We start from the raw sequence: 24850 nt of genomic DNA, 5'->3' as shown, positions 1-24850 counted from the left end.
GGCAGGGCGAAGGACCCTGGGGAGAGCGTGGAGACAAAGGGTTCCCCGGATGGCCCGGTAGACCTGGTTCTGCTGGGTTAGTGGGGACACCAGGTGTAAACCTTGTAGGTATCAAAGGACAACGTGGTCCACCCGGTGATGACGGCCTCGCAGGCTATGACGGAGTTCAGGGAACACCTGGAAGTCCCGGTAAGGAGCAGCTGACACCCCGGTTTCCTTTCTTATATTCATTCCTATTTCTGAGTGCCATATTTTTGGTTTCGAGATTTTTATTTTTTTTCTGTTTTTGCTTTTTATAATTTTCACCTCTCTTTCAAAGGGCTCTCTTGCGTAATCCATTACAAAACAGTGAATTTGGAATGAACGTTAATGGCTTTTGGTTAAAAAAGAAGGAAGCATGACCAGCCGTTTGCTTCTCTTCCTTCTGCTGTCCACTCAATGCAAACGCTTGCATCCCTCAAACCAGCTGAGCTTGTTTGAGACCAAGCTTGTGCTTTTGAATAACTCTTGTTCCGAATGCATTTCTTTTTCATTCTCCCTCCTTTTCAACTGAAAGGCGACTGTATTCCACATGGAGCTGGAGGACAGGTGGATGTGACAGGTAGCTGGTATAATAACGTTTTTAATTTGTTGCTCTTCCTTGTAACTCCTCTGTTGTGCTTCGCCTCTGACTTATTTAACTTGTTTGCATGAGAACTTTAGTGTTTACACTGTAAGATGTACTTTATTGAAGCAGCAGATAATGTAATAATAATAATAATGTCTGATAGAAAACCTTCACGCTGGGCAGAAGTCAAACATCACTTGCACCCAAACAGTTATTCATAAACAGCCACTTTATCAAAACGCGTCGACGTTGTCCTGAAGGCTGTGTGTCGTATCATTTTATCTCAGGTGATTGTGACCCTGTCCCGGGTCCTCCTGGTCTGCCTGGACCTTCTGGACTCAGTGGAATACCAGGTTCTCCAGGTAACTTTACCGACTGACTTGTGTTAAATCCCGTATGCAGGATGGCTTCTTGATGCATTGCTCTGCTTTTGTTCCGACAGGAGTTCCTGGCCCAAGAGGTTTCTCAGGTCTGCAAGGAGTCAATGGAGAGAAAGGAGAACAAGGAGAGCGCGGCAGAGGCGGCACCCCTGGACCACGAGGTGAGAAGTGACGATATGACATTATGCAAAGGTTTGATGAACAGACAACGGGTGGCCTGAAACCCACCAGAGCATCTATCTCTGAATGGTTCAAAAAGTAAACGGAAGGTTTTGGGTTGGCCAAATCCAACTGAGACTTACCTTTAATTGGCCAAAAAAGGTAAGTAAACTGATCATTTATGCTAGAAAACCATCCACTGTGGTTAAGTTAAAACAGTTCTGCAAGGAAGAGTGGGTCAACTCTCCTCCACAGAAATTTAAATGGCTCATTGGCTTTTATTGAATATGTTTAAAGATGTTTCCACCACAAAGAGAGGCGCAACCGGTAATTAGGACAAAGAGGCATTATTTGTCACCTTAGGTCAGGTTGGTTTGCTAAGTTTTGGGTTTAGTTTGAATTCAAACACATCACACATTTTAGGTCTGAACACTGAAGGTCTGTAGTGTTTTAAGGAGTTAACACACATATTCTCTTGAGTTGCTTCTATAATAAAATTGTCTTTGATGTCCTTTTTTCTTATTTCAGGTTTTCCTGGTCCACGTGGAGACTTGGGGACTCCTGGCAGTAAAGGCTCTTTAGGGAATCCTGGTGTTCCGGGTATGCCTGGCCGATATGGATCTCAAGGGGAAAAAGGTGCTCATGGAGAAGTAATGGGAGCATCGCCTGGCCCTCCAGGTGACCCAGGACTACCTGGCCTGCGAGGGCAAAAGGGCCAACTTGGAGATCAAGGGCAGCCAGGGTTTTCAGGTCAGCTGAACTTTTCAACCTGGTCAAACTGTGGAGGAAAGAGCATTTGATATTTGCTGGAATATCTTTGTTCGACCAATGTTTTCAGGAGTTGACGGGATGCCTGGCATGATCGGCTTCAGGGGACTGAAAGGCACCCCAGGCCTGCCAGGGGAGGAGGGAAGACCCGGGCCAGCTGGGACGTACGGCTTCCCTGGGGATCCTGGCAGATCAGGCCCACCTGGTCCGGCAGGGACAACTGGAGAGCCAGGTTAGAGAAGCAGACACACAGGCATATTCTTTAAAAAAAAACAAAATTGATTTTTCACTGTTTCTACTGGCAAATTGTTTTATCTCATCAGGAAGATCTGGAGAGAGAGGAACAGAAGGGGACCCAGGTCCTCCAGGTCCAATAGGATTAAAAGGAATGCCAGGTGCTTATGGAGATGACGGTGCGATTGGAGCGCGTGGCCTGCCAGGTGACCCTGGAGAACCAGGTGCAACCGGACGACCAGGCCTTCAAGGACTCAAAGGTCAGTTCCTTAAAAGGCCGACTGTCAATGACATGAAAATCTTGACTATTTATCAAACTATCTAAGCTAAAATCTTGTTTTTCTGTAATCTTCTCAGGAGTAAAAGGTAGTCATGGAACGTCTGGTTTTGAGGGAGTCAAAGGGAATACTGGTCTGAAGGGCTTTGAGGGACAAAAGGGGGGACCTGGAACGCCTGGAGAAGTTGGCCTGAAAGGATTCTCAGGAGCAAAGGGAGCGAGAGGTAGGACTCACTGGTGTCACTGCTGTGATAGAACTGGTACCTTGCCAGACCTTTATAGCCCTGTTCATTAACCTTTCCCACTCCTTGCAGGCGAACAAGGTCTGCAAGGTAAACCTGGGGTGATGTCACCAAAAATGCTTATCCATGTCAAGGGAGCCAAAGGAGACCACGGACACCAGGGCATTCCGGGTTTCACCGGACCAAGAGGTCTGTATCATATAGCAGTGATCCGTTCTAAGGTCTCTGGCCCCCTCCTCTCTTATTTTATATAAATTCATTTTTTTTTCCCTGTCAGGTACCAAAGGTTACCAAGGTGTGCCAGGCTATGATGGAGCTCACGGTCTTCCAGGGGACCCCAGCAATGAAAAAGGAGTTCATGGAGATCCAGGTGCACAGGGCCTGCCAGGCGTCAAGGGAATGCCAGGGACACCTGGAAACAGAGGCATTCAAGGCTTCGACGGAATGCATGGCGACAAAGTGAGCAAACTTACCAAAGCAACATGCTGGCTTAGGAAGTGCAGCAGCCAAGGAAGTGATGCTTTGCATCCAAATAATTCAACTTGGCTGTCCAATGGGATTCATTATTTTCTTAGAGAATCAGAGTCTTTTGCCACTGATGTGTGTATATTTGAGGGCCACTGTATTATAATAGGTATATTAGGTAAAATATGAACCTTAGATCAATTCAAAACCTTTTTAAAGTAACCATATTTATCACATTACTTAAATAAGTAGTTCCATGTGAATTGAATGTGTTGATCCAATTTAGCATGTTTATTTATTTTTCATTGCAGTAGCAAATGTCAAATCCCTAAATAAATTTTAAATCATTTGGCCAAATGTTTAAACTTTAAACTGAGTTATGTTTCAGGGGGGCAAAGGAAGCCCTGGTGCCTACGGTCATTCAGGAGTGAAAGGAAAGAAAGGAGGAAAAGGTAAAAAAAATTGAATTCAATCATCGAACTGCCATTTAGCCCCAGCATGATGTAAATATGTGGAAGTTTCACTCTGTTATTAAGTACAGTAATATATTACAGGTGAGAAGGGCATTCGAGTGGACCTTCCAGGATCTCCAGGATTGAGAGGCGAGGACGGGTTTACAGGAGAACCAGGTACAAATTCACCTGAGCCTGGTGTTGTTGTTCTTCACCGGAGCCAACCGACACTGGTAAACCGGGAGTGGCTGACCTGAAAGGTTTGATATTTCTCCTATAGGTCTGAAAGGTCTACTTGGACCAATCGGGGACATTGGTATAACCGGATTTGACGGTATTGAAGGGGTAAAGGGACAAGCCGGGGATCTGGGGATTGGAGGATACCCAGGTAACAATACTATCTTCACCCTGTTCATTACACATTCTCACAGATCTATGTTCAATTGACCGGATTCTGATTATTTTGCAGGGTTGGATGGGCAGAAAGGAACTCCGGGGAACCAAGGTCAAAAGGGTTTTCCTGGAATTCCCGGGGAAGATGGACTACCAGGCTTTCCTGGCTTCTCTGGAAGCAAAGGTAAAACAAAAGGGCCAATAAACTTTTGTTATTGCATTTATTTATTTATTTTTATTTTTTTTTTTTTACTAAAATGTATTTTAAATGTGTGCAGGTTTCCCCGGCTTACAGGGTCTTTATGGATTAGATGGACTGAAAGGACAGAAAGGTCTCTCAGGAACACCAGGTAGCAAACCTAACAATCGCAAAAAAAATAATTACACCCAACAAACAAATTTGTTGCACTGAATTGTATTAGTTTATCAAAGCAGAGGGGGATGGATGCAAATGTAAAGTACATCTTTTAGATTTTCATCTGCAAAAGTTTTGAAAGATTGTATTATTTTTCTTTCATCACATTTGTGCACTACATTGTGTTGGTCTATCGTGCAAAAGCCTTATAAAATACATTGAAGTCTGTGATTTTAAGGTGACAAAATGTGACAAACTTCATGAAAATAAAACATTTTGGCGATATATGTACAGATGTGTATTTTGCAGATGTAGAGTTCATGGAAATTGTGTAACAGCTTGCTGACTTGAGCTTTGTAAACATTTTAAGTTTTTGTCCCGCCCTCGTCCCCCCAAGTCTGATCTTTGACTTTTAAAGCGTGCTCTCTTTGGTCACATCAGGTCTGGACAGTATTGGACCTGCTGGAGAAACTGGCGTTAAAGGAAGAAAAGGAGAAAGTGGTGTTCCCAACAGCCAGCCAGGTTCTCCAGGTTCATCAGGACTGAAAGGCTTCCAGGGAAATCTGGGTGAGCCAAAGACTTTTACCTGCTGCACATGCTACACGGGCACATTTCTGTGGGACTTCACTCGCATAAAGCTTGACACCATGTTTCACTTATTCAGGTGACTTTGGCCAACCTGGACTGCCAGGACTACGTGGCCTTCAGGGACCAGGTGGGATCCCAGACATACCGGGAAAGAGGGGGGATCCTGGCTTCCCAGGACCTCGAGGATCCCAAGGTTGGCAGAAAGCAATTTCTGAATCTCTTTTCTTTCTTAAGCACTTCATTAATTGTGCTTTATTGTTCATTTGAATTGCTGTTTCCCAGGTTATCCTGGACGAAGTGGACCCCCTGGATTGGACGCTTTCCCAGGAGAGAAAGGCGTACCAGGCGAAAATGGGTTCCCCGGCCCTACTGGTAAGAGAGGATCTCAAGGAGATTCAGGTCCAGCAGGCTACAGGGGCCCTGATGGAATCTCTGGGAAGAAAGGTAAGAGAGATCTCAAGAAAACATCTTTGGCCAGACCTTGTGATTACAGATTATTTCCAGGAGGTCTCTATGTTGTTTCTTCTTATTTATATGCATACATGGGTGTATTTTTATAACAGGACCAAAAGGAGACCAAGGTCACATGGGAATTCCTGGACAGACTGGCTTACCGGGAGAGAGAGGACCAGTGGGTCCGAAAGGAGACACTGGATTTCCAGGTCAGATATGGGCTCCTAATAAACTTGCATCCATTGGACTAGTAAAGATAGATGTTTATCGCAAGGCTCTTTACAGTTTGTTTGTGTTTTTGTACATTCAGTCAAATGCTCCACAATTATTTGTCTTATGTACACCTGAAAAATGATTTCTCATATCACTTCTTTCGTCTGAGACAGGTTTTGATTTGTATGATTAGTAGTTTTCTGTTTAGTGCCAGGCTTTTTCTCTTTCTGAGGGATACATGATGCTTTTTACCATCTGTAGTTTAAAAATTAAAATGTTTAGTTTAACACAATGATGAAAGCCATAAAATGTCAAACTGGTCAAATTGGACTTCACAAAAATCCCAAGAATACATGAACTGCAGCTACTTCACCCTGAGTCACTGAACAAGCAATCGACCCCGCAGGTTATCCTGGAGCGCCTGGCAGCCCGGGCCGTCCTCCGCCTTCCATTAAAATCCCAGGAGAAAGAGGCTTTCCAGGTCTGCGGGGTATCCAAGGCCCGAAAGGGATTTCAGGGGTGTCAGGACCTCGAGGCCCACCTGGAGATCCAGGTTAGTTTACAATTTTTCATGTCACACCATTTTTACCAAGTGAGTATTAAAATATTTCATTGGTAATGTACGCAAAGTACAAGAAAAGCTCTGCGACAGATTTATTCTGTGTCTGATCAGGGTTCATGGGACCTGTTGGACTTAAAGGCATGCCTGGGATTAGTGGTACTCCAGGAGTGCCAGGTTACCGCGGCGAGGTGGGCAATGTGGGGCACCCCGGTCTCCAAGGCATGGAAGGTACGTCTCACACTGCAGGGCAGTTTGGGATTAGGGTTATAATCCTGGTTTAGAAGATTTAAAGTAAATGTGGGTTAAGACAAAAAACAAGCAATTTTGAAAGTTCAAATATTGTTTTTGTTGTTCAAAAGTTCAAAAAACGTCTGTAATATTGATATAAATCGAACCCAATGACAACAACAGATGGCTAACTGAGTCCATGATTCCCCAATAGGTCAAAGAGGCAGGCCCGGCGGGCCAGGATTACCTGGCATGGCGGGCCGCAGTATCAGCGTGGGCTACCTGCTGGTGAAACACAGTCAGTCAGAACAGACGCCCATGTGTCCGGTGGGAATGTCTAAACTGTGGGACGGTTACAGTCTGCTGTACCTGGAGGGCCAAGAGAAGGCCCACAACCAGGACCTCGGTGAGTCAGTGTGAATAATAAAAAACACTAAGTTGACTCTTTTCTTAGCATTACCTCTCAGAAAGCTCCTGCTTTGTTTCTATTATTTATGTCCTTTCCCAGCACTTGTTCTCTGATCTTCCCAGTCTGATTCAGTTGCTCTGAGGATTTTAATTTTGTTCCTAAGAGAAATTGGGTTTTCAAAGAGGCAGAATTAATTTTGCTTTTCAAGGTTTGCCAAAATCTGATAAAAGTCAGAGAACCTCTGGGAAAATTCTCGTAAATTCTATTCTACTTTATTTCCCACTGGATCTTGCTTCTTTGAAAACTCAAAATAATTGAGAGGTGAAGCAGGAGACATGACGGCAGGGTGGGGGGACAGAAAGCATAACAACTTTAAGCCATTTAATCTTTAAACTCACTTTTCCGATGTTTGTTCCCAACAGGTTTGGCTGGTTCCTGTCTCCCACGGTTCAGCACCATGCCCTTTCTGTACTGCAACCCTGGGGACATTTGCTACTACGCCAGCAGAAACGACAAGTCCTACTGGCTGTCAACCACTGCTCCCCTCCCCATGATGCCTGTCGAAGAAAAGGAAATCCAGCCGTACATCAGCCGTTGCTCGGTTTGCGAGGCTCCATCAGTTGCTATTGCGGTTCACAGTCAGGACATCACTATCCCACAGTGTCCCGTGGGCTGGAGGAGCCTGTGGATTGGCTACTCCTTCCTCATGGTGAGTTCCTGTTTTGGGTGGAAAAATAAAAGCGCCTGACTTCAGTTCATTTACATTGTGTTACAAAAGTTTTTGCAAACCCCTTCAATCATCTTCACATCTTCTTTGGTGTGTTGTGCGAAAAGTTTCATGTGACATAACGAACTACACATAATAGCACAATTGTTAGGTGAAAGACAAATAGTTTTCATGTAGACACTGATATTTTTGCAAAATACCCCAACCTCATAGTGAATGGACAGAGAGTCATCAACGTCAGTTTACAAATGTTTACAGGACTCTCATTTGGACTTACATTGGAACGTTGACTCAGGTTGTATGTTTAGCATTGATGTCCCTCTGAAACCACTGCAGCAGTCTCAAATCTTTTGCAGTCTCCAATAGATCTTCTTCCAGGGTTGTCTTTTATTTAGCTCCATCCATTGTCTAAAAACGTAGACAAGCGTAACTGTAACTGCTGAAGAGAAGTAGGAATAATATGTTCAGGATGATGTGCAGTGGCAGTTTTTGTGGATTACAAAATGACACCCCATGTAGCAACACCAGCTTACCTTTTATTCTTACCTGCCTCAGTTAAAGGCACTCTCACCTTTCTCTCCTGCAGCACACGGCAGCAGGAAACGAAGGCGGCGGTCAGTCCCTGTCATCGCCCGGCTCCTGCCTGGAGGACTTCCGCACAACGCCGTTCATTGAGTGTAATGGAGCCAAGGGCACATGCCACTACTTTGCTAACAAACACAGCTTCTGGCTGACATCCATAGACCAGTCATTCCATACTCAGCCATCATCGGAGACACTAAAAGCAGGCCAGCTCCTTTCACGCATCAGTCGCTGTCAGGTCTGCATGAAGAACTTGTGAGAAACTCTGCCGCAGCGCCGACAGACAGACCTGAAGTTCTTACCTGAGTCGACGCCAACGAGTAACTTTCTCGCAAGCCGCAGAGCTCAGATGTGCAATGACTGTGCAATTCTTTGAGCTTTAATGTGCACTACAGATACAGCAAGGAAAGCCATAAGATAAGAACAATTGCATCATGGAACAACTGTCTGTTTGTTATCTGCAATGTTGTGTGTTAAATGTGACTTGGTGCTTATTTTTTAACTTATTACCTCAGTTATTATGACACATTGTTAACCATCAAAGATCACAAAGTACAGCTAAACCAAAGATGCTTTTGTTTAACTCTGTATTTCTGTGGCTGAGCTGCAGCAGTCACACTTAAAGCCACTAACACTGCCTTAGTGCTGAGGGTCTATTTTTAAATATCCTGTATCATTTTATTTGCTTGTACAAAGCCTATTTTTCTATATTTACAGCAAGCTGTGCTCTTTTTTTTAATGCATGCATCAACTACTGTTAGCTCATTTGTTTTTCATATGTTCACACAATGCACTGATTCTGTTTAGACATTTCAATAAAATAAATTTGACCCTCTCTCTAGGTGTTTCGATGCATAGTATTGTTAGAAAATATTTCACAGCACTCATATTTTGCTTCCAAGAAATGAGATCTAACTAAAACATGTCAGGATAGGACACAGGTCCGACCTCTGTCATTCAAGACATAGCGATTATAGCCAATTGATTTTGCTAGTATTTATATCTGAGTTATGTGAAAATTTGTTAGGTTATTTTTCTGTAAGCTCCTGATATTTCTCTGAAATTCAATCACAGCTTTTATTTGCCCCAACCACTTAGTTTCACGTTGCTTTTGGGTAATACGACTAATTTGTAGTATTTAATCCGAAGTTGTTGGAAGGGAGCTGGGTGTGGTATTGAAGAGCTTTCCAATGAACTTCCTTCTTTTCTTCAGATCATGAATTGGGACTTATGGGCACATAAGTTGTTGTTAGGACCATCATAGTTATCATTCTGTTGATTCCTACTTCCATTTCCTACCTGCAAAACCACCTTTTTGTAATTATTTTTCTTAAATTATGGGGGATTTCCTTTTAATCTGTTGTTGCTGTGTTCTGCAAGAACTAATTATGTTTCTGCTTTTTTTTTGTCAACAAACAAAGCAAAGATTATCTGAATGAAAGCAAAACAGTATTCAAAAAATGATTTTATGTATTGAGGAATAACATGTAAAAAAGACTCAGCCCGGTAAACCTTTGTGCTATAATCTTACCCTAATCCCCCTGAAATGGCAAAATGTTCTGCATGACAGTTTTGATTCCACCATGTTGAAGGACTTTTGCACAAGAATGGCCCATCACAAAATGATCACACTCTAGCATTTCAGTCGAATTTAAATCCAGATTTTCTGTAAACTGTCTCCAACTTGCTTTCTCCCCGTTCAGGGGTGGATTCGCTGGTGTGCATTGGATCAATGTCTAACTGCAACTATAGATGGTTTACACATGACTGCTGAGCCAGTTACTTGGGTCAAGACTTAAGTTTAACATCTCCAGGAGGAGTGTCTTATCGCTGTCAATCACACTCGTGTACGAGCGGCTTAATGTGCTAGTGGCGGATAAACAAATTACAGGAAAACTATTCATTCAAAACCGGAAGAATGTCTGGTTGGTTAGACAAAGAGAATAGAGAAATAAGAGACAGTTTGAGACTGAAGATCAAATCTGATGGCATCCATGTTGCAGCCATTCACCTCTTCAAGTCTAATTTAGCTGTGCCAAGTGAAAAACATGACAGACCATAAAAAATGGTCAGAGCCTCAGCCAGGTAAACCTTTAAAGCAGAGTTTCTAAAGTGGGTAAAATGCTCTACTTCAGCTCTAAAACTAGAAAAAATGAAAAGGTAAAATTTACATGAATATAATTTCATTTGATTCAATTTTTTCATTCTTCTGATGAAGTTACATATCCAAGAATGCAAACAAACCTGGAAATAAATGGCTTTATTATATTTTATAAAATTATATTTTAAAAATTAAACACTGACATTTTCATCATTCACTCGATTTTAATAAAATATAAAGACAAACATCAATATTTGTAAAAAAAAAAAATGGTTTGATTAAAATGAAATGTGATCAAGATTGTGCAATAAACAGTGAAATGAATGATTAGTGCAGTTCATTTAGTGGCAGTACATAGTAAAACATTTACAGCAGTAATTTACTCTTTTCTCAATGTGTTTTTTGGGGCCACAGGCACATCTTTGGAATATTTAAAGCGCAGTTTGAGTTATTAAAGTAGGAGGTCTATTGCATAAAGTGATATTTCCCTTCCTATAAAAATGTCTCTACCTTTATCTGCGCTCATATAAATCTTCACATCAATGGGAAATGTGTTTGCTATCGAGTCACAGCCAAGGCAAACACAAAACAGTACAGTCACAGTGTGGATTTAATGCTCAGTCAAACTTGGCGACTAATAAAAACAAGTCTGCAGCTGGGAGCCTCGTTGATGCCTCAGATCTTTAACAGCAGTTGGATTTTTCCTGCTTCCCATTGACCTTCCTCCAGTCCTCCAGATTTACGGTCGGAGACGCGTCGTTCTCCTGTCTCTTCCTCTGGATGGAGGGCACCACCAGATCGAACAGCGTCTCAAACAGGACGTCCACGTTGTACCCGGTCTTGGCGCTCGTCTCGAAGCACATCTTGTCTGCCGGGAGGCTGCTCTTCTCGTCCAGGCCTTTGTATCGCAGTATTCTCCCGTAAAGGGCCAACACGTCCTCCCGCGCCACCTGCTTGTGAAGCAGCAAACCGTTGAGGGATGCGGGGACCGCAGGAGGAGTGGGACAGGTGGACATGCGGTTCTGTTCTGTCCTCTCCTCCTCGCACTCGCACTCGGTTCGGTCCTCGGGGAGTTCGTCCGAGTCCTGGCAAAGGTGGGCTTTGGAGTCAGTCAGGTCGGCCTTGTTTCCCACTAAGGCGTAGATGCAGTCCTTGTTGGCGGTATCGGTGAGTGACAGGAAGCGCTCCTCCAGCTCAGCGAGGCTCTGCCAGTTAGTGACGTCGTAGGTCAGGATGACGGCGGCTGCTCCTCGGCAGTACATGGAGCCCAGACCGTGGAACTGCTCCCGACCTGGAAAGACAGGAAAAGTTACTGCTTTACCATTGTTACCTCAGTCAGACTGAATCAAGAGCATCTGAACAGAGAATAGAAATTGCAGTTACCGATTTAGGTTTGGACTTTGGCCGGACCATCTTAATATGAATATGCTGTCATAGAAAACATCCCATTCAATTGTAGCTAGTCTTTTGAGGTCTATCAGGTTTTCTTCTAGTATTGTCCTGCATTTAGCTCCATTCATCAGCCCAAACAGCACTGAAAACCAATCCTACTACAAAGTGTCCATCTCTGATGTGTGAATTATAGACCTATCAGTCAAAATTAATATATCCAAGAATATTAAGACATTTTGAACAACTGTTAAATTAGTTTGGATATAAGACTGCAAACAGATTTCACTATATGTTGCATATTTTGCTAGACAAGAATCCTTGTTACTCATTGTAGATCAATTTCCTTGGTGAAAACAGTTAAGGAAAAGAACCATCCTCAACACTTTATTTGAAGAAAAAGCTGTGAAGTCTTTGTCAGGCCACACAGACCTGAAAATATGTCTCTTTCCTGAGGGAAACAGAAGAATCTTAGCAAGAGAAGAAAAAGGAATTGACCAAAGGCCTTTCAAACAGAAGAGGTTTGAGCTGCTTCAGCAGAAATCTAGTTTTCTTTCGATGTTAAACCCTCAAACCTGTAACAGTAAAGAAGGCGATAAAGCCAGAAAATTTGAGTCACGTAAGGAGTCTTTGCAACCATTTTTTTTTTTTTTACAATCAATGTAGTAGAAAGACCAAACCAGTGTTTTATGAAAGACAGTCAGGAGTTTGAAAACAAAAAAGCTTTGTTGTCAGAATATGAAGGGGAACACTGTGTGTAGGAATACATTCCACTGAGGACGTTTCATTTTGTTGTTTAGTAATTCAATATGCTCAGCTACAACAAATGGGGTTTAAACAATAGAGCAGTGATCAGTCACATATTTTTGGACAAAAATAACCCTGTGAACCCCTGGTATTTGCAGGAGTTGGGAGATTTCAGCCGCCTGCGAATAGCTAAAGTCAGCAGATACTTAAGATACCCTTATCGCTGCCAATTTTAAAAGTTCAAACACCAAATATACCTTATTATGAATTAATGCACACAGTGGAAACAGTGTTAGTACAGTAGCAAAAGCTAATAGCTACAGTTTTCCTTATTTTCGCTCTTGGCGTCACAGCCAGTCAACAGGAAGGAAAAATGAATGTTGCTCATGAACTGGCTGGTTTATAAAGACCAGCCAACAGTGTGGCAAGAAGTGCAGCATCTAGTTATTTCAGCTTGCCAAGCAGGATTTCCTTTCCAGTACCGTAGATATGTCTTACAAAGAAATCTAAATAGAAGGAAGTTTCCAGAAACAACTTGGAGTTCTGTTTCATCAAAAAATATATATATATATACATACAAATGCTGCAGTTGAATGAACACCGATCATTTCTTAGTTTGGCTTCATTTGAACTGAAATCCAAGCAAATTAAAAAAAAAAAAGTTGGAAGCTATGCGTCATACTTGACCCTCCAAAAAACAAGGAAGAAAATAAACACAAGCATGTAATTGCTACTGGAATGGAAAAAAAAAATAAAAAATTCACCCTGCATTACTCTATGCTCCTCTACAGCCTGAGAAAACTCCGGTCACCTCAAGTAGCTCTGGCATCATGGAGAGTTTATCATAGAAACTTTATCATGGTAAATGTCAGTGGCCTGGGTTTGCCAGTATTTCATCTGGATAGAGGTGAAGTTATGCCTGTGACATCGCTTTCACTAAAATCTGAAATGTAATCAATTTTCTACCTACAAATTCAACATAGCACATTGGGTTTCTTTTTTAAACTGTCAGCCTTATGACCAAGAGAAGTGTGTCGTATTTGTGGAAATACTGCTGTGTGTGATACTTTGGAGAAGACAGGATGAAGCAGAGAGAGCCGCGACTTATCATGTGACTGAAGAGGAACTGGATCGAGTTTCTTTTTAAAAGCCAAGCCTGAACATCACACGTGAACTGAAAAAAGTTATAATAATAAAAAATGGGTGCGATGTGACCAACGGTCGTCCAAAAACCACAATGACCCTCTCCGACTGCTGCTACTTCCACAGCTATGTAGTCAGTGCTGATAGATATGCAACAATAACTTTTACTAAACGGTGACTCAATAAGGCTGAACTGGCATTTCGAGGCCATGTTGCATGAACAGATGCAACGTGGGAACACAGAGGTCACAGACACAGGCAGGAAACGGTTCATTGTTGGCAAGGCCAGTTTTTCCCTCATCTCTGTGGCTCAATACCTCAACTGAAGGTTTGTGTTTGCCTAAAATGGTTTTCTATTAATCATATTTACACAATACTGGAATGCTACTCTGACTTTATCACGAAGTAACAATATCCAGGTCAAGGCAAGAGCATAAGGTGAATAAAAGCCATTAAACCCTTAAAAAAATGAAAGAAGTCGGCATGGCCTCTTCATAAATCACAAGTGTTTTAGGTCCTAGTTAAAGATCTACAGTAGTTGAAGACCTGATCACAGTCTTCATTAACCCTCATACTTTGTTACTGTAAGGGAAAGTCATGCAGGTGTTTTAATATCAGCTTGGTTGATTTTCACACCTTTGTGATGCCCATCTACTATTGCAAAAACAAATTAAGAAAATCAAGACTGATTTATCGGTGCACCCCTACTTTCCTTCATTGTCTCCCAAGATATGATGCTCAGCTGACTGTGACGGTGAAATAGCAAATGTAAGATCATCTGTCCTTTCCTAACAATAAGAACTCTGTATTTCTGAATGTTTGTGTTTGACTTCCCACAAAATGCTGACTTAAAATAAACCAACTATCAGAGACCACATATGGTTGCACTCTACCTCCAGACCAGTAGAGTCAAAACACAACACACCATACCCGGATTTCAATTATTTCCATCAGTCTGGAAGCAGACTGACAGACTGGTTTGGTTTTCAGTCAAACCACTGAGTTAATCCACTTACGCTTTGATAATACCTATCAAAGTTTTGATGCAATCCTGGTTTGGTTTTCAGTCAAACCACTGAGTTAATCCACTTACGCTTTGATAAGACCTATCAAAGTTTTGATGCAATCCTGGTTTGGTTTTCAGTCAAACCAAAGACAAAGACAAAGTGCATAAATGATCCGAAAAGCACTGAGTTAATCCACTTACGCTTTGATAATACCTATCAAAGTTTTGATGCAATCCTGGTTTGGTTTTCAGTCAAACCACTGAGTTAATCCACTTACGCTTTGATAAGACCTATCAAAGTTCTGATGCAGCTATAGAAAACAACTTAAAAGTGTTCAGACTTTTAAAAACAGATAGAGTTAATGAATATCTGAAGGCTCTCCTTGAAAAGGCACCAACAACAACTGTTGAATTAAAAGCAGGTGGGGGAGTATGTGAACAGACGTGAGCCCACACAGTGATGGAAAATGCTTGGATTAGATTACATTACTACAACATTGAGCAACACAGCACATGACGGGAAAAACACTGATTCTAGGACACACCAAGCAGGAGCGACCGAAATTACTTCACAAGTTATTATGTCTGATCAGCATTCTGACAAAAAAATACAGACAATTGTGCTACATCATACTAACATATTTGTTAGTATGATGTATGTTAGTATCTTCACATCCTAAATATGTCAACAGGATGTGAAGAGTTCACCAAATAAAATATTTATCAGTAACTTTTGACTCCAAGTATCATACCAAAAGGCGAAATTGCGACAAAGCAGAAACTAAAAAAAAACAAAGTCTTGATTAATGATAAAACAAAACTATTTATAACAGCATTTGAGTATAAATGACTGTAAACTCTTTCATTTTTTTATAATGCAACAGACGACTAAACTTGCATTTTGTGTTAAGTGATGGTCTGGAAAACACCTTTACCACAAACTCAAACTGAATTAGTTCAGACATTTACCGGCATATCAAACTCTCAGAACAGATAAAAAAATTTTGTCACACCATATCTATGTTTTAAAGATTTTACCAGAAAAAGTGCATAAATGATCCAAAGTTTCTTTGGTTCCTTAGTCTATGGAGTAACAGTACCACCTTTACCTCCTACTTGTTGTGCACAATACCTGTCATAAGGTTAAAATACGGATATTACACTTTCCCTGTAAAATGAGGCTATTTGGGAAGGTTTTCAATTGAAAAACATGGACAGAAATGTTGTGGAAACTAATGAAACTCTTTATATGGAAGTGCTGTTTGGGGTATAAATAGTTGGGGATGTTTAAAAAAAACAGTTAAAAGTAAATACAGTGATGGATTAAAATTACATTTTCTTTACTCAAAGTTACTAAGTTTCTTTGGTTAACTTTGACAGGTTAAAATTGTCTATCCATCTACTCAAACGTGCAATAAAACCCTCTTCTTCACTCTAGTTTGTGAGAGAGAAAGCTGGTTGGTATCTGGCTGGCTGGACCTCATTGTGATGGATTATCGGATTGTTTTCCTCCTGCCTGACCTGAAAAGATTGGATTGTGCCAGCAGACTTTGCATGAGCAGCTCTGGCTGGTCCTAACAGCTCCCAGGCCACGGTTCCCACGAAAGCAGGCCGCCTGGTTGCGATCACCGAGCGGTCACATGCAGCTGATTGCCTCGAGTGGCGACAGCATGTCTCCTCAGGTAATCACTGATAATGAAGCGCACACAAACGAGCCGAACAAGCGGATGTATTACCAGCCGTGTCCCAGATTGATATGTTGTAGGGCCCCCACTGTTTGAGGAAAAAAGCCCCTCCAACGGTGCTGATGGTGTCTTTGAACTTCCTCTCCATGTATCTGTGGAGCAGCGACGTCTTCCCCACGTTCATGTCGCCCAGGAAAACGAGCTTCACGTCGGGCTTCTTCATCTTCGACCGGTCCGGCATGGTGATGGTCCTCCGTCCGTCTGCACGCGCTGACTATTTGTGTTCAAACCCCGACGAGGAGACGCGGTCTAACTCAGAAAAATAACCCCGCGAAAGTACCGAATTTCTGCAACGAAAAGCATTTTATGAACTAGAAGACGATGTTTAACTTCTTCACTGTGTGACAGTTAACCTTCAGCACGCGCATGCTGAGCGAGACTGAACTTCAAAAAAAGTAACTGAGGTGAAACAGGAAGGAGGTGGGAACCGGAGGAGGAGGAGTTGTTTCTCCCTCGGTATTGTCTTACAGGTTCAATAAACGATTTTCTTTCTTTCTCTTTTTTTTTTAAACACAGTGTACACTAATAATATGATTGCAGTCAAGTAATAAGGTATTTATTTCAACTGCAGGACGTTATAGTAATACAATATGTTAGATGTGTAACTGGTTCAATTAATTAATAATTTATATTAACTTAAATTCACAACAATGTTTTAAAGCAACTAAAAGTCTTTCTTTTAAGATGCTAATTATTAATTTAACATAATAACTTTTGATTTTTTTTATCAACACCAGAGATCAATATGTTTTTCCACTTTGAGTATTTTTTTGACAACAATAATAACAATAACTGCAATAATTTAAACACTACAACGATCGTTCTGATTGTGTTATTAGCTTTTGGTCTAGTTTCTGAGCGTGATGTATTTTTACCCACAAGACAAAACTTTTTTTGCCCAAAAAGTTTACACATGAAAGACAGTGTCTGTGACTCTTAATAATTTTTAGAACCTTAAATGCTGCATTCTGAAGGAGAATAGTCTGCTTCAGAATTCTGCATAAGCATACTTTAGCTCTTCAGGACCAACATTTTTAAAAGGATGTAAAGAAAAGCATATTTAAGTTGCTGAGAGAAAAACTAAGGATTTCTGTGAGTTCTAGTCAAAGTTTTGATGTTTTACAGGTTGCTCCTGTGTGAAACGTCTCTAGTGGGCCAAATTTTCTCCACAAAGATGAAAAAGACCCATTGTCAGTCTCCTCAAACACATTTCTAAAAATGACTTGTTTGTCATTTTAATTATAAAAAAAATGTTTTGTGTTTGGTTGCTCCCCAATGGCACATCACAGCCTTATCTATCAACAGAAATCATTAAAAGGCACAAAGATGTTTATTTGCCAAAAGACAAAGGGAAAGCTTTCTGAAATGTGTACTAGCTCAAATTTCTGATCACATTTTTGTGAACTGCTACCTGCCTACTACCCCACATCACCCCGTGACCCCCAGCATAGCCACCAATGACAGCGGTGAAACGTCACTGGTTTACTACATATATTTGTGGCGCTGTGATCCTGGAGTGTCCGAGCAGTCTTTAAACGCATCACCGCCGTCTTTTTCCTGCGCTGCTGTCCTGGGTCAGACCGCCTCATGATCCGGAGGTGTGGTGCGCACTTCCCAGCGTTCAAGCGCATTTTCCGTTTAGGTAAGAAGGACTGCTAACAACTCGAGGGGGTCTTCCACGCGTGGGGAAGCTCCGTGGTTCAATGGCTGACATTTTGCGAAACAATGGCTCCTCAACAGATTCAGACACAGCTCTGCTTGTGGTTGGTCACAGTTGCTCTATCGGTCGTCGCCACGTTCGTCTGTTTTAACCAAAAAGGTAACGTGAAGGGGATTTTCTTCCGACGTGCTATTGTATTTTAACACAGCCATGACTGTAGCATGTCTGTAGCTGCGTTTGACTGCAGCCTTTGTGACCGCGGTGTTTAGGACCCCGCGGACACCGAGCAGGGCGGAGGACCAGGCTAGGTAACATTAACCTCAGAGGACTGATCAGAGGTCAGTTTGGAAAGCTGCCCGCTAAAGCTAATGGTTCCGCAAAGTCCTGCGGAAGCTGACCCGTATTCAGTTGACCCAAAAATAATTCGCCACGCACTTTTACAGCGACGAGAGCGGATAGACAGAGGCGGCTAGCACACAACTAGTTGACCCTGCACGTCGCTTTGTTATGAAGCTAAAGTTTGGGACTGCATTCTTAAGCCCTGCCGAGCTATCAAAATGGCCACTGATCAGTGTTTGGGCTAGCTGCGCCGCGCCGCTTCAATGCGGCCAGACCCGACACTCCTCGCAGTCTGCGGTGTAAACGTCTCCATTCAACTCCGATTGGTAGGGGTCACGCCATAAACCGGAGCAGCGATGCAGTCCAACACGACGCGGGGCTTCTTGTGGTCCGACATAGAGACCAGGACCCTGCTGAACATCTGGGGGGAGCAGGACATCCAGACGGCGCTGGACGGAAACTTCCGAAACAGCTTCGTCTACCGAGACGTTTCCCGCAGGCTGGGGGCCATGGGCTTCGAGCGGACCCCGGAGCAATGCAGGGTCCGCATCAAGAGCCTCAAGAGGCAGTACCTGCTGGCGAAGGAGGGCAACCTGCGAAACAACGGGCAGTACCACAAGATCTGCAAGTTTTACGACATCATGGAGAGTATTTTGAGCAACCGGACGGTCCTGGACCCGCAGGAGCTGATGGACGGCGGGGTCGGAGGGGAGGAGGCCGGAGATGGGCTGGAGGAGGATGGAGAGGATGCTCAGGATAGATACTCTGAGAGCACAGGAGAGTGTCCCTATCCTGCTGAGACTGAAGTCAAGCTGGAATACCCCGCTGTCCCCATCCCCATCCCAGTCAAAGTCACAGTTGGCAATAACAGTAAGTAAATCTCTTCCCTACCCCTCTGGGTCACGTTTTCTGCACCTATCAGCCTTTATCTGGCCTGTAACACTTTGATGAACCCATACATTTAGTTTCACTGTATTAATGAATACAGTTTGCATCTCAATTAAAAAACTGTAACGCTCTCTGCAAAAAAACCCCCACAAAATATTAAGTAATGTCGGTGTAGTTTCTAGCACAAATGTATTTAGCACGCTTGAATTCAAAAATACTTTATTGACCCCAAAGGGAAATTAAATAAAAACTAAGCTATTTTAGAAGGAACTTATCAGACACAGCAGCTTATTTTAAGTCAAGTGGAATAAGACGATTCTGACTTATGATATGGAAAAACAATGTTGTTCCACTGACAGATTATTTCATTCATAACTACTACTTTATCATCAATATCAAGCATCAAAACAAACTCCAATATCATGCAGAAAGTTAGTTATAGCTTTGAATCTTATTTCAAGTGCACTAAGTGTGCTAGAAAGTAGGCCAGCAATACTTTGGTAAGATTTTGTTTTTGCAGTGGATATGATGCAAAAACTCTCGCATTGTCCTGCTGTTTGCTGTTTATTTGAGTTTTTCAATTCACCAGGTGAATTGAAATTCACCTGGTGCAACAAATGAAAGGGGATCAAATATGCTGCAGCTTCTTTGATCAAGCTGATGAGATGAAAGTAGTAGCTTTGAATAAATCAGATAGGAATTGCAAGATTATCCCTATTTATGCATCTGAACACATCTCAATAACCCCTATGTTCTTCTTTCAAGTCAAAAATGTGGTGTTGAAGAACAAGCTGTTGATTGATGCATTTACAAATGCAAAATGTTGTTGCATGGAATAAATAACAAGGGAGAAAACAGATGTGTCAGTATTTGCTAATCAAGGGACAATTAGCCAATTCTGAGCCCTGGTAGATTGCTTGATGTGTCTGTTTGAAAAAAATTGTTACCGTCTTAAGACATATTTATGCTTGCTCACATAAGGTTTTTGAATTTCTCTTTCTAGGCACCTCTGCAAATCCGCCCAACAGTTGCAAAGTAGCTGGCAATTTGCCGGCCAGACCGCCTAAGCGGCCCAGAAAGAGGCGTTCCAACTTCCCCATGGAGAAGCTAATGGAGCAGTTCCTGGAGCAGAGCGCTCAGGCCGAGGAGAACTTCTACCGCGTGGAAGAGCAGCGCCTGCAGGCGGAGGACCGGCGTCGAGAAGCGGAGCACGCCAGAGAGCTGCACATGCTCCAGATGCTGGCGCAGGTGTTCTCCTCAGGCAGGCCCTCCTCTTCCTCGTCCGCTCCCTCCAAGCCGTCCCCTCCAGCCCGACCTCCGGTCATCTCCAGCACCCTCTCGTCGCAGCACAGCCGTGGCCCGCCGGGGCACCTCAAGCGCCCTGCGTCCCAGACGGACTCTTTCAGCCAGCCTCTGAGCACAGATCCTCAGTCTTTAGGTGTCAGGTGTGGCGGCGTGTGTGAAGAGAAACTGAAAGGCGGCGCAGGTGTGACGTAAACACTCAGCAGTGATCGCCCTTGTTATCCATCTTATAATAAATTTTCTCAGTGTGTTTTCTGGTTATTGACTGAACCTGAGTTCTGGTCTGAAGTATTCATTCACTCTTTAGAGACATGAATGTCAGTAATTTGGGCCTTTTAACGGAGTTTTTTATGATGGACTCATAATTCAAGAAACAAATTTAATGATTTTAAACCCCAAGTTTGGATTGAATATGGATCTTCTGTAAGAGAGTTACATTGGTATTTTCCAGCAGTGATATTTTCTACATTATTATTATTTCAAAAGACTTTTCTAAGTCCTTTGAAATGTAAACTTGCTCCTGTAAGCTTCAGGAATACAGGGAGTTTTGGAGGGAATTTGTTACAAAAACTATCAATCAAATCTTATGATGAATTTATCATGATAATTGAAACGACGTGATAAATGCTCACACAAAACATCCACAAAGGAATGGTATTTTTAGTTGCCAAGATGGTAGCACTCACAAAATAGTTTTGGGGACATTGCATTGCAGAAACCTGAATAACAGTATTGTATTATTCAGCAATACTGTTGGAATTACATGTTTTCCTAATATCATGCAGCAAAAGTGTAAATTACATATACATCTTCAAATGTACGCATACAAATTCCAACTGTTTGTGTGGATTTGGAGGCATTTTTCTTTACTTGTTTATTCAAATGGAACAGTACCACAGGCACTGTCGGTTTTTGTGGTTTCTGGGTTGTTCCGGAACATCTAATCATTATGTTTTCATCTGTGTCCAGCCGGATTCAGATGCTGCCTAGGAAAGCCTCTGCCAAACGTTAGAGTGGGCTGTAGGTTTATATTTGAGCCTGTGTGGATTATAGAAAATCCTAAATAAATCCAATGTTGTGCCCCTATTTCTTTTTAAATTGTACATAGTTGTTGTACATTCAATCATATGTCCGCCAATGAAAAATAAGAGTAAAAATGCTCCAATTAAAGACATAAAATAATTTTAATGCAAATGATGACTGAAATATCGAACATACAACTGTTTTAAATCCACTCTTAAAGTCTCTTTGCTTTCCCCCCCCTCCTCACCCTCAGTGTTTGAGCGATACTACAGCTTGGGCTCTTCATCTCTCGGAGGCATGGATGATGACTTGGTCTCGCTAGTAAAGAGTATAGTTCCTCCACTCACCTCCAAGAAGCACAAAGGACAAGACGGCCGTATTGGGATCATCGGGGGATGCAAAGAGTAACGTCACTTGAAGACCAACTCCTCACTTTAAACATTTTATGATGATCTACACAAAAACATCCTAAATCTTCCCATCTTTTACTCTGTAGTTATACTGGAGCTCCATACTTTGCTGCTATCTCTGCACTGAAAGTGGTAAGCTGCAAATCTAATAAGTAGTGTTGCACATTCACTGTAAATTTGAGGTAGATACTTATTTTTTTTTTGGTTGTTTTTCTTAAGGGGGGTGACCTGTCGCATGTATTCTGCACCAAAGATGCTGCGATGGTGATAAAATCCTACAGCCCTGAGCTCATAGTGCACCCTGTTCTGTAAGTACATCTGCTGGGCACTGCGTTCACAAAGAACAGCTAATATGTGATGAAAGCTGCCATGCACTGCCAGAGCAGTATTGTTATAATGTGACAGGAATCTCACGTTAGGATTGGAGCAGAAATGAGAAATCAGCTTTATCCGGATGAAATGATCATTAAAATGATCGTCAACTAATTTAGTAGTCAATTAACTATGAAAAAGACAAACGCGTTCACAGCAGTAATTATTCAGAAACTTTTGGAAAAATACATACAAGAAAAAATCAACTAAAATTGTTGCAATTTAGTTGGGGTTTTTTTAAGGAATGCTATGTTCACATGGTCTTCATTTTATCTTTGGCCTGCATGTGTTTGTGATATTCTATTTGTCCGCGGTAAAAATAACATTTCTCTCTGTTTTGTGTGTGTTAAGGGACAGCCCCAATGCTGTGGAGGAAATAGAAAAGTGGCTCCCGAGACTCCACGGCCTTGTTGTGGGACCAGGTCTGGGCAGGGAAGAAGACTTACTGAAAACAGCCAAGGCATGTGGAATATATTCACTCACATAAACATTCATCGCCGGCATTGAACTCTTATCTTGAGTGGTCGAATCACTACCTTATGTGCTAATTGACACACGGCCGTGATGTCATTATAATTAAGGAAACGGGATACAACATATTGCTGCAGAATTCCCATTTTTATATGTGATTAAATTGGGAAATTTAATAAAATAGCTACAGTCAGAATAAATGTCACACCTCAGAGAAACACTGTCCACAATCCACCTCCTATAATCCACTGGTAAACATAATCTAAGTTGTGTCCGAATGTCTTTCTCACTCCCACGTAAGATAGTTCCAATAAGTTCATAATAACCTTCGCCTCAAAAAAAAGAAATTCTCTATAATTTCCCCTCATAATGCTGTTTGTCTCTGGTTTCACTGTTTTCTTTTTTTTTCCACTCTTTATTTTTCAAACAAAATAAATTTACAGTGAAGGTTTGCTTCTCTTGCATGAAATGCTTAGACTGTCTTGCAGTAAAATCATTAACTCTTTACAGAGACCTGCTGTGCCTTGTTCTTTCTTTCAGGAGGTGATTGAGAGGTCTAAAGCCAGGGACATTCCTATAGTCATCGATGCAGTAAGTCTGGATAAAAATCATTTCCCAGCAGTTCTGGACTTTAAAAACTCAGTCAGGCTTTGCTGTCCAACAGGACGGACTGTGGCTCGTCACACACCAACCAGCGGTCATTCAAGGCTACCAGAAGGGCATCCTTACTCCTAACTTCATGGAGTTCACCAGACTGTTTGAGGCACTGGTGAGTTTTGTTTGAACAAAATGGTCACGGTTGGGTTACTTGCGAATTCCTCGCCTGTTGATTTCACCCGTTCATGGCGTTCCAGCACCATGAACCCATGAACAGCAGCGACCACCAGCGGAGCGTCATGCAGCTCAGCGCAGCTATGGGCAACCTCACCTTGGTGCTAAAGGGGGAGCAGGATCTCATCTCAGACGGCAGTAAAGGTCCGTGTCCAAACATCCGCCGTCATTCCAGCATTTCTTTATCGCGAAAGCTTATGGGCCGCTGTTTTTAGTCTACCCATGCAGTGTTGAGGGCAGTGGGAGAAGATGTGGAGGACAAGGAGATCTCCTGTCTGGATCGATGGGAGCCATGGCACACTGGGCTCATGCTGCTTCAACAGCAGGACTGATCAGAGGGTGAAGAACTGCTATTTGTATGCTAGGAGCTACATTACTGCTGGTTATTTATTGGAGAGAATCACAGAAATAATGGCAAAAAAAAAAAATGCTGAGCTGATCCTCCATATCCTTCTGCTTTTTCTTCTATCTCTCAGTGTGAACCCATCAGTGGTGGCAGCGTTCGGCGCCTGTTCGCTGACCAGACAGTGCAACAATCAGGCGTTCCAGCGGCACGGCAGGTCCACCACCACTTCAGACATGATCCAGGAGATCGGTCCGGCCTTCAGGAAGCTGTTTGAAAGCTGAAACAATCAAACAACCAGAAATATCACAAATGCTTAGTCTTAAAATTAGCTTTCTTCAGCTATGCTTTAAGGGAGTGGAGGGGAGTTTGGTGGAGGAATATACTGTACATGATCACATTGTTTTAAATGTTTTGAATAAACCAGAAGTAAAATTCGACCAGCGCCTGATTTTGTTCTTGGAAGCTGTGTATTTTTTTTTTTCCACACCAAATATGAAGCCAAATTATTTGGTTTACACAGAAGCCTGGGTTCGCTACATCAAATCAGCAAAATGTATATATTTTTTTGTGTTTTTGATAAAATTTAACTTTCTGTATATTTGTCAAAAGTTATGCTTTCAGTGTCAGAGTATGTTTTTGCAGTAGAAAGTGTTTAATTACAATTTGTTAATAATTTTGTTAGGCAAAAAAGTTGAAGTTTAGGGTTGTTAAAGTAAGTACAATGACAAAAATAAGACAATTTGAAGTTCACGGCTTGTGGCACCGCCTGTACTACAAAAATCCATTAAATCACTTTTACTTGTAGCTTAGTTTCACATTGATGTCACTGAAAGAAATTTTCTAATGAAATGAAAAAATCAAATCTTGAAATGGTATCAACCTGGTCCATAATGGAGCGTCCTTACATTGCAAAATAAAGTCTTATACAAGTAAAAAAAAAACCCAATGAAATCGTGTCCTATCCAATTCAAATTAGTGCATCG

The 24850-nt window shown here is 42.1% G+C and overlaps 3 protein-coding genes across 7 annotated transcripts in view; 2 read left to right on the top strand and 1 right to left on the bottom strand.

The window, feature by feature from the left end:
* The window catches only part of col4a2 (collagen, type IV, alpha 2), a 48602-nt gene extending 39673 nt beyond the window's left edge, over positions 1-8929 (top strand). The window contains exons 25-48 of one of the 3 annotated variants that reach the window (XM_055031471.1): positions 6-189; positions 557-601; positions 895-969; positions 1050-1148; positions 1675-1896; positions 1985-2146; positions 2238-2408; positions 2506-2649; positions 2740-2856; positions 2945-3126; positions 3521-3584; positions 3687-3761; positions 3865-3972; positions 4054-4161; positions 4256-4327; positions 4774-4899; positions 4997-5113; positions 5203-5364; positions 5484-5582; positions 5993-6139; positions 6260-6376; positions 6591-6782; positions 7208-7494; positions 8099-8929. In XM_055031471.1, the coding sequence (XP_054887446.1) occupies positions 6-189; positions 557-601; positions 895-969; positions 1050-1148; positions 1675-1896; positions 1985-2146; positions 2238-2408; positions 2506-2649; positions 2740-2856; positions 2945-3126; positions 3521-3584; positions 3687-3761; positions 3865-3972; positions 4054-4161; positions 4256-4327; positions 4774-4899; positions 4997-5113; positions 5203-5364; positions 5484-5582; positions 5993-6139; positions 6260-6376; positions 6591-6782; positions 7208-7494; positions 8099-8353 (3330 nt within the window). In that variant the 3' untranslated portion in view covers positions 8354-8929. Of the gene's footprint in view, positions 1-5; positions 190-556; positions 605-894; positions 970-1049; positions 1149-1674; positions 1897-1984; positions 2147-2237; positions 2409-2505; positions 2650-2739; positions 2857-2944; positions 3127-3520; positions 3585-3686; positions 3762-3864; positions 3973-4053; positions 4162-4255; positions 4328-4773; positions 4900-4996; positions 5114-5202; positions 5365-5483; positions 5583-5992; positions 6140-6259; positions 6377-6590; positions 6783-7207; positions 7495-8098 lie in introns of all 3 variants that reach the window. The other 2 variants (XM_055031470.1, XM_055031472.1) reach the window with 2 other exon arrangements.
* A 1409-nt stretch (positions 8930-10338) lies between these two features.
* Positions 10339-16432, bottom strand: rab20 (RAB20, member RAS oncogene family). The gene is made up of 2 exons (XM_055031474.1): positions 16217-16432; positions 10339-11486 (listed from the first exon to the last, which is right to left on the bottom strand). Exons 1-2 carry the CDS (start codon positions 16404-16406, stop codon positions 10879-10881), a joined length of 798 nt encoding a protein of 265 aa, XP_054887449.1. The 5' UTR covers positions 16407-16432; the 3' UTR covers positions 10339-10878.
* A 1317-nt stretch (positions 16433-17749) lies between these two features.
* naxd (NAD(P)HX dehydratase) lies at positions 17750-24304 on the top strand. 3 transcript variants are annotated; one of them, XM_055032272.1, is made up of 11 exons: positions 17762-19094; positions 20116-20598; positions 21691-21841; positions 21934-21979; positions 22067-22155; positions 22571-22679; positions 23231-23281; positions 23355-23459; positions 23545-23665; positions 23737-23860; positions 23998-24304. In XM_055032272.1, the coding sequence occupies exons 1-11, from the start codon at positions 18581-18583 to the stop codon at positions 24146-24148; spliced, it is 1944 nt and encodes a 647-aa protein (XP_054888247.1). In that variant the 5' UTR covers positions 17762-18580; the 3' UTR covers positions 24149-24304. The 3 variants fall into 3 exon arrangements, with proteins under 3 accessions (XP_054888249.1, XP_054888247.1, XP_054888248.1); XM_055032274.1 differs by lacking the exon at positions 20116-20598 and having other exon boundaries at positions 17750-17867; XM_055032273.1 differs by lacking the exon at positions 20116-20598 and having other exon boundaries at positions 17767-18044.
* Positions 24305-24850: the final 546 nt, after the last annotated feature.

Source organism: Poeciliopsis prolifica, unplaced genomic scaffold, assembly GCF_027474105.1.
Source record: "Poeciliopsis prolifica strain line A6 unplaced genomic scaffold, Auburn_PproV2 SCAFFOLD007, whole genome shotgun sequence".
Lineage (NCBI taxonomy): Eukaryota > Metazoa > Chordata > Actinopteri > Cyprinodontiformes > Poeciliidae > Poeciliopsis > Poeciliopsis prolifica.
Note: the sequence above shows the minus strand (reverse complement) of the source record. Positions and strands in the feature narration are given on the sequence as shown.